The 12,913-nt window shown below is 37.2% G+C and overlaps 1 protein-coding gene across 4 annotated transcripts in view; it reads right to left on the bottom strand.

The window, feature by feature from the left end:
• Positions 1-12,913, bottom strand: part of LOC115235763 (rho GTPase-activating protein 20-like) — a 199,780-nt gene that overhangs the window by 6,013 nt on the left and 180,854 nt on the right. For all 4 annotated transcript variants that reach the window (XM_029807730.1, XM_029807729.1, XM_029807731.1 and 1 more), the window contains one exon: positions 1,284-1,466. In XM_029807730.1, coding sequence (XP_029663590.1) covers positions 1,284-1,466 — 183 coding nt within the window. The remainder of the gene's footprint in view (positions 1-1,283; positions 1,467-12,913) is intronic.

Here is a 12,913-nt window from a genome sequence, read left to right as displayed (position 1 = left end):
GTTTCTCGCTTTCCGATTACATAATCATTTCTGGTGTGATCACGTCGGCGATCACCCACCTTCACGTCTCATTGTATTGCGTTATTATAACACGTTAAACCTAAACCAGACACAGCATGTCCTAATAAATCCAACACGTCAGATGGATTATCCGCTATTATTTGTGACATTACATTGAAAAGTGCATCATTCAAAGGTTTTGAGAGTTTCGAACGATACACTAATATTTTAAATAGGAATAAAAATGACTAGATGCGTCTGCGTGAATATAAAAATGCGTAAATATCGTCAATAATTTTAGATATGACACGCATTCAGATATAGAAAAAAAAAAGCATAACTCGTCAGTTATCAATCAAATATATATAAAAGTAAAATCTTTTTCTCTATAAGAAACTTTTTATCTTTTTTATAGTACTAAAACTTTCGTTGTGTTCCGTTATTATATGAAAAGAGCGCGGCGCGCTTTCTACATAATAATATAAATATCATCCTATTGTTGATCCAACCGGTGCTTCCAGTCTCTCTCGCGGTGACACAGTTTCTACTCTGTCTCTATTTTTTCGCGGATGCAGAAAGCGAGCACTTTATTGAACGATCCGCGTCAATTTCACCGTTCGCAGCAGCCGACCGAGTGAGAATAGCGGGGAGAAATTATCGGCATGCTTGTGCATCCGGATGATATACGCTAACAAACGTGGGAAGGAAGTGCGTATATACGCATTCTAACTGCCACGTTAGCGACACGCGAGACGATGCACTTTCCACGGACGCAGAAAAACTAGATGCGTCTAAACGACCGTGAGAAAGGTTGAATCGCGACGTATTGTGCGTAATACCGTTTGTTAGCAGTCGCTATGTTGTTCATACATTTTCTACGAAGGAGAGTGGAATGCTTCTTGTAAATTATACCTTGTAGAAAGATGATAATTTTTACCATCATCACGATTTGTAATGAAACTTGGAATTGTCTTTCTTTGATAAAAATTAAGGACTAGAATTTACAAAATTTATATAATATATTTGTAAATGTGTGAATTTTATAAAGATAGAAATAATAAAATCTCTCTAGGTGTGTCTCATTTAAACTGAAGACCTTTTGGCTACTCTTTCCTCTTTTCAATTGTTAAAAATTTAGATTTTACCATACATACTTATTTCTGAGTTTTTTTATGGAAATATGTAATAGTAACTATTGTGTGATTAATGTGATAAAAATTAGGATAGATAACGAAAAAGAAAAAATCAAATTTTTATATGATAATAAAAATGTCATTTTATACCATAGTGACGACGTCTCGCTCGTGCAATCGCAAGTTATCGCCGGGGAACAGTTCCTGGATACGATGAAGGTCACCTTCTAATTGACCACGGTGTAAAACTGTCCCGCTATCAATGCATTCGCTATCTATCAAATTCCTCGCTTCCTGTCCCAAGTACCTCTCGTAGTCGGCAAGCCTCTGCACCTGCGCAAATAAAATATGCATCGTAAAGCTCATAATATCGTACAAAAACGTGAACAAGAAAAAATCAATGCGTTACATATCAATCCCTCTTGGGAAATCTTTTTACGATTATGATATGTAATAAGGGGATAGAATCGTTCAACTTTCCGCGATTGCATCGACAGCTTTTGCATAACTCTCCAATAATTTTCGATAAACTACTTGAGACACGGTATTTCCAAAGGTATTACGAAAACAGGAAAAGGAAGCGTCGCGACGAAGTCACGCGACTTTTCTTAATATCGATTTTACGCTAGACAGCGCATGCAATATCGTTCTGACGATCGCCATCGAAGACGGAAATAAAAAAGAAACGTCAAGACGGGATCGCACACGGTTTCGGAAACGCACTCCGCGATTTGTTTCTTTTCGCTACAACGAGCGCGATAATTGTCATTCATGTGCGTTACATAAATTGTCAATATGTCATTTCATGTACATACGATTGTATTCATGTCTAGTCAATGATTGAATCAACCTATAACTTGATTCGTGTTGCAACGTACCTAATTATTGAAACGTATGCAGTTTCAACAGATTTATATCATAATCGTTAGTAATATTATAAACATCTATTTTATCAATAATATATGTACACTGTTTGATAAGAATAAAAATTGAAAGGAATTCAATATTTTAGTAATCGATATTTAAGTGATCATCTAATTATATCATCTTTTTTATTTGCTTAGTATCAGAAAAATAAAAGTATATGAATCTTAATATTTCAAACGTTAAATGTTTTATATAAAGATACAATTAATGATAGTATCAAAATATAAAAAATAGAATTCATATGTAAACATTGACCCACAAAGAAACTGTTGTTACGCGGATTATTTATTTCACAAAATTATTATTACTGTGAATATCTCATGTATGCGGGCAAATCCTGTGGCTTTAATAACGAACCAACCACCAGTGTATTCTGACACGACATTAGATCTGTCAAAATTCGTCGGTGACACTCGATTATCCTGATTGATGGTCGCTCGCTATGAATGGCTGATTCGTTTCTTAATTATCATAACGTGGCAGGTAGTTACTGTGCTCAAGGAAATGTGCACGAGTAGGCGGCCGTTGATGGCTCTTAAACATGTTCTGAATTAATTCGCAGTTACCGCAAAATATCGCCGCTAGCGAAATTCGAACGTGATCGCCACCACTGCCGTCTCGTAAAATCACAAGATGATGTTTCTCGAGGATGCGCAGTATCCGCGATATTGCGCCTCGATATATTAAACGCTATTTCAGTATATTAATTTAAGCAACGTGTGTGTGTGTGTGTGTGTGTGTGTGTGTGTGTGTGTGTGTGTATGACGAAATAACGTTAAGTACTAACGTGAAATTTGGAGAAAGTTTGAGAGAAACGTTTAAACAGAATATAATAAAGTTTATGAAATTTCAGTCGAAAATTTTTTGATATAATAATTTACAAAATAATACAATTTTTTATATTAATAAGAAAATCGCGTTTTACTTTACAGACAATAAAAAGTTAAAACAGATTATCTCAACCTTCTCGAGAGATAAATAGGAAATAAGTAAAGTCCTTTAAGAATATATACTTTAATAAGTACTTATATTAGGTCTACCGGAAAGTTCTGTCCGTTTTTGGAATAAAACAAAATACAAATTTTTATTACCGTCAATAAACTTTATTAAATAATGTAATTGCCATTATTCGGAGAAGTATTGTCAGCAACTGGATAATTTAAATACAGCAGTCCAAGAAAAGAGGCCGGCGATGTTCAATAGGAAGAACATCATACCGCATCATGATAATGCCAGGCCACATGCTGCTTTGGGGACTCGTCAAAAAAGTGCAGAACTAGGCTGGGAAATTCTGTCACATCCACCATATTCCCCGGACTTAGCACCCTCCGACTATCACTTGTTTTTGTCCCTACAAAATTTTTTGAGGGGCAAAAAATTCAAAAAGGAACAAGATATCAAACAAGCACTGGTTCGCATCAAAAGATAAAACATTTTTCGAAAATGGGATATACAAATTGCCCTCACGCTGGCAAGAAATCATTAATAATAATGGAAATTACATTATTTAATAAAGTTTATTGACGGTAATAAAAATTTGTATTTTGTTTTATTCCAAAAACGGACAGAACTTTCCGGTAGACCTGATACATGTGTATTATGAATACTCTTGGGCGTGATTTTATAATAAACGCCGCTACACATTTGTTCATTATTGTTGCAGCGTTTTCTCTTTCACATGTAATTTTCATAATTCGACGTTCGAGTGAGATAGTTGTTATCGACATTCCCTCGAACGTGCAACCGCGTGTATTCGCGAATGGGGAATTTAGCGTAGTCTTTCTCGCCTCTCTCGTTTTCTTTCGTTCCTGTTCCCATCGGCATTGTTTCAAACCTCGCCACGTACGCGTACTTTTACGCGCCGGCATCGTTTTCCCCTTTTCGCACACTTTCACCACATGTCGTATCGAGATTATGTCGCTTGACGAACATAGGCTCGGCATAGCTCTAGGCACGCCGTAATCGATCATAAACGATCATCGATATCGACATGTTTCGATCGAGAGTTTTATAAGAAAAATTGAAATAACTCATTTTTGAGAGAATTTATATTACTATTTTAATCATTTAAAAAATTATTGAAATAAATTATTATGTGCGATAATTATTAACTATTCAAACTTGCAGGAATTGCAAATTCTTTATACGAAGAGGAGTTCTATAAGAATTCGGGGAATTCTTTGGGGGGAGAAAGTAGCCTCCACAAAGGGATCTTCATTAATGCCACAAGCGGCGAGTCAAGATTCCGTTACGCATATTAAAGGGTTATACAAAAACACTGTATCGCAAATTCACTCGAGGTAAGGATACAGAAATATAAGGAAACCGAAACAGATGGGGAAGATAATTCATTCGTTCCGGAAGCCACGCAATTTCGGCGAATGCGATTCTGGCGGAAGCACGGATAAATTATTTAGCTTTTACGCGTATGTGTTGAACTTTAAAACTATATATTTGGAAAATGCGTACAACTCAGATATACAGACTTTAAAGAAAGATACATAAAGAAAAAGATTTCGTGACGAGAATCTTTTTGCGTAAAAAGAATGGAAATATTTACCATTCACGAATTAAGAGAATGTTATACACGGTACGTATCTCTATACAATTCTTTCAGTCGCCAAGATGCTATAATCAATTATATCATACTTCTTTTTGAATCTCTTCTTTTTTTCGTTTAGAACTCTCCGAGTCTTCTCTCATCCGTAAGTATCATAGATCGTCGATTTCTGCCTCTCCTCTCGACAGCAAACACGAAATATTAATTCGTCACGACTTATTATGCCGGCTCGCGGTCGATGGATCTGTTCGGCCGAGTGTATAATCGTTTCTCTAGCAACGATCAATCATTTAATCAGTCATCGAAGGAACGAAAAAAAGAGAAAGCATATACCAAACGCGTTGAATGATGACGAAGAGGATCTGAGGATACGCGACCGGCTGTCCATCTTTTTTGCTCGCTTTTATGCGCGACGTCGCAATAAATGTGCACGCTCCATCGGACGATTTGAATATCGTCGCGGTGCGTATATCCGATTCTATAAATGTGGCTGATCATACCTGTATCCACTTTTTTTTGACACATACAAGCATATCTAAAAAATATATGTACCGTTAGCATTGACGGAGAGCGACCTCGCGAGAGACGACTACCTCGGGCGGCGTTATTTACCTCAGCAGCGGGTATGCTTACATCTCACGTGTCTGCAATATCGCGCGAAATCTTTCAGAGCTTCCTCACAGGATTCTCTGACGCGTTATGCACGTGCAACGGTAAATCGCGGAACAAAATTCCGCTGTGACAGAAGCGCGCTATTCTTCCGAACCCGAGAGCTATCACACGTGGAATGCACGTGGAGGAAATGAGAGAACGGTAAGTCCTTATGTGTGATAAGTGGTAGAAACTTAAAAAAAAATTTTCAACGAGACGCATTATATGAAAACTGCATTTTAAGCGCAAACATTTTTAATTGACCAATTTTCTTTCTATGTTTTATGGCTTTAATTACGAAACAAATTATTGTTACTACAAATTGTAAACAAAAATGCTATCACTTTCTGTATCGAAAACTTGGTTTATTAAAAGTAGGTTCACATAAGTTGACGCAAGACTCGCAGAGCACGCGGAATGTAACTTGCATCGGTATCTCGATATTACGAGAGCGCATACATTGCTATGCTGATATAGGGTGTCTCGCAAAAATTTTCTAACGAAACATTATCTTATTTTATATCCGATTCGCGATCTATTCTTTCCTAAGGAAAATCGTATCCAAAGTTTGATCAGAAGAGAAATATCCGAAAGCAGGAGAATATTAGAACTACCGTAAAGAAATCGAAAGAGTAAATCTGAAGTTTTTTTTACAGGAGAGCCGCGTTTATTAGACATAATTCAGAAATGATGATAAATAGATGTGTAAGATTAAACGCTGTCCCGGCAAAAATAGACTCTCGTGCTGATCAGGAGACACCCTGTATATGTATATACGCGGGACAAATTGCTGCGGCGTGACGCAACGTCGAGAACACCTGTCTCGACGTTACAAAACCCGCTTCCTGGGGCAGCGTTTCACGCACGTACATGAGCAGCGTGCCTAGATGTGGAGCCACGAGCAAAGGTTCGCCGCTCCATGGATCGGAATATTGATACGCTCGTCCTAGGAAAAATTGATATATCGGTGCATGCAAATGAACCGAGGCTGAAGTGAAGCGCAAAGTAGAAAAATCGATGAGCCACGTTGAGAGGAAGTTCGCATAGATATATTCAGAAATTTCAGATACCTAATATTCGTTTTTTTTTTTTTTTACGAGAGTCTCGACAGGATTTATGTGAATACGAATAATCTGTCAAAATATTAGATAACATTGCATCACATGCGCGTAACAAGTTCCAAAGAGATTATACATATCAAGAAAGAACGTGCACATAACACAAAATTAATATCTCACGTTTTTTTTTTTAATTAATAAATCAAATATACTGGCTAAAAAAATTGCGTTTTGTTCGGAATAAGATTTTTCTAATTGATTAGATATCCGAATTTTCAAATTTTCACAAATATAATTTGCAACACTTTGCAACATTTCAGATATTCCAAATAGAATTCCCAAATAATATTTCAATTCAATTCGCTTAAACCTCGGACATTTAACACTTGAAATAGTTTCTAAATATATATTTCGTACATTAAACATTATTTTAAATTATCTTTAATTATGAATCATTTAAAGATAAAATATAATTTTTGTCGACACTTACAAGTTTCGACGCGTGTGCTTCATAGTCCGCCAGCACCGCGAACGAAGCGAGAAGAACGCGGTATGTGCAGTCTAGCGAAGCGGATTACGAAACAAGCATTCACAGTATTTCGCGATTGATGATAATTCCACTCTGTCTTGTCGTCTGCCCACATTTGCCTTTCGCCGTCTTCGCGTATTATTAGAATCCTCCCAACGAATCTCCTATACAAAACGGAGTTTCCTTATGCTGCTGAATGCCAATCGACTATCGTTTCATCCCGCTTATTGCCCAGAATTATCTCTCTAAATTGCCACGATTCGGCATAATTGTACGCGCCATAGGAGGGATATCTCTCTTTCTATTTAGATTAGCGAACTTTCCTTTTTCGCGCCGTTGTTGGTGCAAATACGGGACGACAGCTGCGATGACATTATCGGCAAGACAAACATGACAGTGATAAATCGGCTTCTTTGTACGATCATTGAGAGTTGAAATAACTTTTCGTGCTCGTTGCCGAAAGGCGGAAGACTAGAAGAAAGTAACATAAAGATAATAGGCATGCGTTTGCAATTTTCGCGTCATCTGAGACAGTCGTTATACTAGGCGATATAATGCTATCGTGATTATTATCGATTCGAAATGCAAATAATCCATCTTGTTCTTGAAAGACAATTACTTGCTATATACAGAGGCTGCTCCTATATATATATATCCCCTCGATAAAATTTTTATGGAAGATTTTTCTTTGGAAAGATAGAAGTAAATTCTTTTCTGGTAAAAAATTAATGATAGGATTAATTAGAAAAATTAAGCAGAGATTATTCATACCGAAAATTAAATGATTCTCGACTATGTTGTGATCTGTATAATAAAAAGATAATAAAACGCAGTTTTCCGGTAATTTCACACGCAAAGTATTTGTTGTTAGAAAATTTTTTAAAATAATCGCGTCTGCACTTGTGTTACGCCGTTTTTATTTCAAAAATCAATTTCTTTACGAAAAATTAATCACCAGCAAATATGCGATATTTGAAAAATCTTTGAAGGATGTGTGCATTGTGATACAATAGAAATATTCGAAGTAGCAGCTTTAATGCTGAGCCTTGGCTTAGATTCCAAGCTTGTCGCGTGCACAAACGTGTGTTCAGTGAAGTAGAACGAAAAGGAGACTTTACACGATCTCCTTAGTTCATAATATATTCTGATGACAAGACTCGCATACCTGCTAGCTTGTATGACAGACACAAATAGTTTCGCATTCGCGTGTTTAATGAGATATGTCGGAAAGCCTTTTCAATAATTTAAATAAAATTTCATATAAACTAAGATTTCTTATATGTATATAAATATCACAAAATTGTTGAACAATCACAGTACACTCTTAGTCTTTTTCGAACATGCAGTTTAATCTAAACTGCAGAGAAAAAACTGAAAAAGATTAACGTTAAGCTAGATGTTCATTCGTGATCGGTTGCACATATAAATATCACGTACGAATTATAATCCCATCTTATTCAGGTTATTCAGGCACACATTAATGGTGTGCGAAATCTGTTTCTCGAGGCTCTTTAAATCGCGCGAAGTAGCGTTGCAGACAGGTATCTGCAAAGAGATTCGTCTCCATAATCGGAATTCCGTCATCTAGGTAAGCGGAATTTATATTAGTATACTTCTGTTGAGAATTGCTAAGAAACGCCGCTAAATATCGAAGATGTGCGTAAGACCGGTCAACCGCAAAAGGCAGTTAGGCCATTAGTTTCTTTCAACAATTTCGGAATGCATTGAGGTTTCGACAGCCTGCAGCCTGAGCAGTCATTACAAGCTGCTCGATTATGTATACGATGCGTACAAAGAAGTGAAATCTGAATAAAAGAATATTCAACAATTTACCGTTAACATTTTACGAGATTATAAAAGGAGAATTTAACTTTAGCGATCTGCAACTTTTCCTCGTTACATTAAAGAACATATTAAAAAAAATAGTAGAAAAATTGAATTGTTTATTTATATTATGCAAATCTTTTATATACGTACATCAAAAATTTCTTCTATGAACAAAATCTTTTTTATTGATATCGAAGTAATGTTGCTAAAGACCATCTTTGTCGCAACCGAGAGGGTTAACGAGACGAGAGAAGGAAAGGGAAGCACGGAGAAGCCGAGAGAGTCAAGGGGGGAATCAGCGTCGATGAAAGGAAAGGAATTTGGTGAATGGGAGTGCCGTGCGACTCGTTTTTCCACTACAATGGCGCACATATGCGGCAATCACGCATATACGAGAGAACGAGAATTCCTGAGATCGTGGCCGATAGGCCAATCACGTTTCCAAGGTAATCGAAGAAGATGCATGCCGCGAGGATGCGGCGTTGGCAACTTGGCGTAATTTCGAAACCATTCCAAGAATTTAGATGTCTTAGTTGAAAAAGTATCTAAGAAATTGAATTTGTCACATATATACAAAATTAAATTTTTATCTATGTATTTATACACACATTCCATATAACAGCCTATATATATATCTCTCTATACATTTTTCTATTTATAATATTTTAGATATCATGTGTGGTAATTTAATATGAATATAAACTACCAACATATTAAAATTTTGCGAACATTGTAGTACACATTTTTTTTTTTTTCTACCAAATATTTCAAAAATATCAAAATTATTTATGTCTTGGGACATCTTTAAATATTTTGTGCACACCGAGATAAATTATTCCCATCGATCGTTGTCCAAAATTGATTTAGAATGATATTAAGTATGCACCGCAGTATCTCGTCATCGTATGCGTTATTGGGCGGATACACGCGGAGCGGAGGCGACAAACTTCTCCGACGACAAAACGATATCGTCGAATGCATAATGAGGCCTGACGTCATTGTCCGGAAAGGTACATGCCTCCCCGATGAGAAGCCAAATATGCCACCTACGGATTTTGATCGCGCACGACAGTTCCTCTTGGTGCATCTTGCTACCTTTGAATTATCATTTTTGTCGAACATTATACGTTCGACACACATAAAACAAATAATGTTTGCTACACGATTTAAGAATGTCCAACGTCGGATATTTGCGTCATTTATCATCAAATTTCTTTTCGAGATAAATATGCAATTCGCAATAAAATAGATACTTTTGAAAAAACTCGAAGTGTCTTTCACATAAATTTATATCATATATTCATGAAATGACAGTGAAATAACTAAGTTTACAGAATGTAAGAATTTTATTTAATATTCCATTTTAGATCTGTTTTTTCGTTCAGTCACAATTTGACGATTGACTCGTAATGATCATCATTTTCAAAAGATACCCTTGCGAAAGACGAAACTGGGATATTACATAATACATAAACAATATCTTTAATTACCCAGACATTCAAGTGCTTCGACTTCGCTTTTTATGACATCGCCGAAGTCTGACTCTGTCTTTCGAGGACCACAGAATCTCACAATTAGCACAATCCAGCAACGAGAAAGATTCGAAACAGAAAAAAAAAGGCACACGCTGGTTCGAAGCAAAATTCGAAGTTATCCGGCGCGGATTCGCGATAGGGAACAAACGCGGGAAGAAGAGGAGAGTGGGTGTCCTTGAAACGTGGTAGTTAACTGCCACACCATCAGCGAGAATGAAACATTACCTATCTCATCGAAGGTGAGGATGCGCCAAGAGGTGCGTACACGCGCCTCTTTCCATCGCGAACACGAAAAGAAATCACGTTTGAAACGACACGAAGCGGAAGATCAAACGCGATTCTTACATGCATAGTATATTATAATTAAAGTATATTATAATTAAACCTTTCTATATTCAAGAAATAAAACGAAACTGCAAAATCTTTAAATTTTTAAATCCTCAATCCAAAGATATATTTAAGATTTTTAAATGTTTTACTAAGAAGTTTCAAGAATTTCAATTTCCGAGACGTTTAACGTTTTATATTTTCGATACTAATAAATCTAAAAATCCTCGATTTTATTTTTCTGCACGTTAAAATCAAATCGATTTTAAATGTGATTGAAAGATACAGAAATACAAAGAAAAAAAATTAAAGATAATTTGATCCATCGGTCCATCGGTACACCCACGAGCGAGGACGTGTAATTACGGCTCAATATACGATTTAATTCGTCGTTGTTTTGCTCGGGATTGTTCGCGTGTGCAAGATCAAGTGGCCGAAAACTGGTTGCGTATCGATCGGAGATGCTTTCGGCCGAGTCGGGGAGGTCGGGATGCTGGAACTGGACCATGAACATTTAAAGGACTGTATTTTCACACTCGCTCGCTTGGTGTTGGTTCGCTGCATACATCGGCGAGCCGAAAGCACTTTATGCAAATCCTTTATGCGAACGCGCCCAGTATTGCACTATATCGCGGTGATCATATTTCGGCCAAAATATCGCCGTCTACGCCACTTTGATTCTATGTTTATACCGCATGCATGTAATTAAATATCCCGCTTCGCGCGAGTCGTCCCCTTTGTATTTAGCTCATAACTGGCGATTGACATAAAAATACAAATTCCGCAACCAAATCTTTACCTCTTTTTCGATAATGCCAACGAATTTTTAACTTAGCATAAAGATTATTTCGATAAAATTTTCGCAAATTTAATAAATTGTAATTTCCTTTTTTTGACATATACGACCTCCCAAAAAGTTTCCACGAAATGATACGCCAGCTTCACGCCACGTTACTTATCCGAATTCTCTTTTGGTATCGGTTTGCACTTTGCAAAATTAACCACTTACAAATTTATTCTCCCTCTCTCTCGTCGTCTTTTCTACATCTTTCCTGTTCCTTGAGCAACAGAGCTCTCCTGATTCCTCAGCGAGAACTTTGAAGATCGCCAAGAGCCTTACCAGGAAACGCGTACGAAGATACCGAAGACAGCTCTTACCCTTTTCTCCCTTCTTGCTCTTAGTCCCGGCGTTCTCCATAAGCATTTCTCTCTCTCTCTCTCTCTACTCTTATTTCTTTTTCGCTTCTTCCGTCTCGAGATCTTCTTCCGTTCCCTTCTTTATCCTATCCGCGTCTCCGGGAATGATTCCTCATTCGTCACGAACAGGTGCGGTTCTTGATATAAACGAAACGTGACTTCTTCGATTGCGGTTTTACGCGGAAATTAACGTAGGCAAATAGGATCGGCCGCCACCGCGCCGTCAGAGGAGTCGCGTGATACGCGATGCGCTTAATCGCGTGCGTATCGAATCTGAGCGAATCTCGGCGAAATTACGACGGAGCGATAGCGTGTCGCCTCTCGAAGAGATGTGATGTGCCGCTTCCCTTAGGCGCAAAATCATTCATCATTCTCGCTACCGCATGCGGAAACAATTTTCAGGATATGCAGAGGAAAGCACTGCCGACATATCCATACTTATTTCGTTCATTCGTTCGCGCGAGAATATTCTTCCCATCCTGATTATATGTGCGATAGCTTCCTCGGAAATAGAATTATTCTATAAAATTCTTCTTTGCATATAAAATTTAATATCAAGTTGCATATATCGATATCTTTTAGCAATTAAAGCAGAGTTAACTTCTTTTTTTTTTTGTTAAATAAATTTATCTAAATCATAAGCATCTTTAAACGCATTCTTTTTCATATTCCTTTATTATTTTGTCGTTTATTAGCGCATATTTTTCCTTTAATTTATTCAATGATATTTTTATTGAAAGTTTATGTATTATTGATTTTCGTCATGCCTCGTTACATATCTATGAGCTTCATTTTTATATTTGGGCCTCAATTGCCAATTATCATATTATATATTTCCCTAACAATTCCGCTCGCAAACGCGCCGGTATACTTAACGCAGCATTTTTTTTCTCGCATGCTCATATTGACGAATAATACTCAAGCGAACCTTCTATCTTGCATTATCGCGTTAAAGCACGTTTTATGTGCACAACGATGCTGCCGGGTTTATATGTTCGCGCTCATAAACGCGCGATACAATCGCTGCTGAAAGCGATTGGCGCCTTTAACGAGCGTGCTTTTCACGTCCTTAAGAAGGGTCCTGCGTAAAGCTTACGAAGGGTCGTGACAACGACCTTGCCGATGACGTCTGGCTAGGCGGGACGGCCCTTAGTCATCGTTTAGGAATG

Source organism: Formica exsecta, unplaced genomic scaffold (genome assembly GCF_003651465.1).
Source record: "Formica exsecta isolate Colony F162 unplaced genomic scaffold, ASM365146v1 scaffold233, whole genome shotgun sequence".
Classification (NCBI taxonomy): Eukaryota; Metazoa; Arthropoda; class Insecta; order Hymenoptera; family Formicidae; genus Formica; species Formica exsecta.
This window is presented reverse-complemented; position numbering and strand designations above follow the sequence as displayed.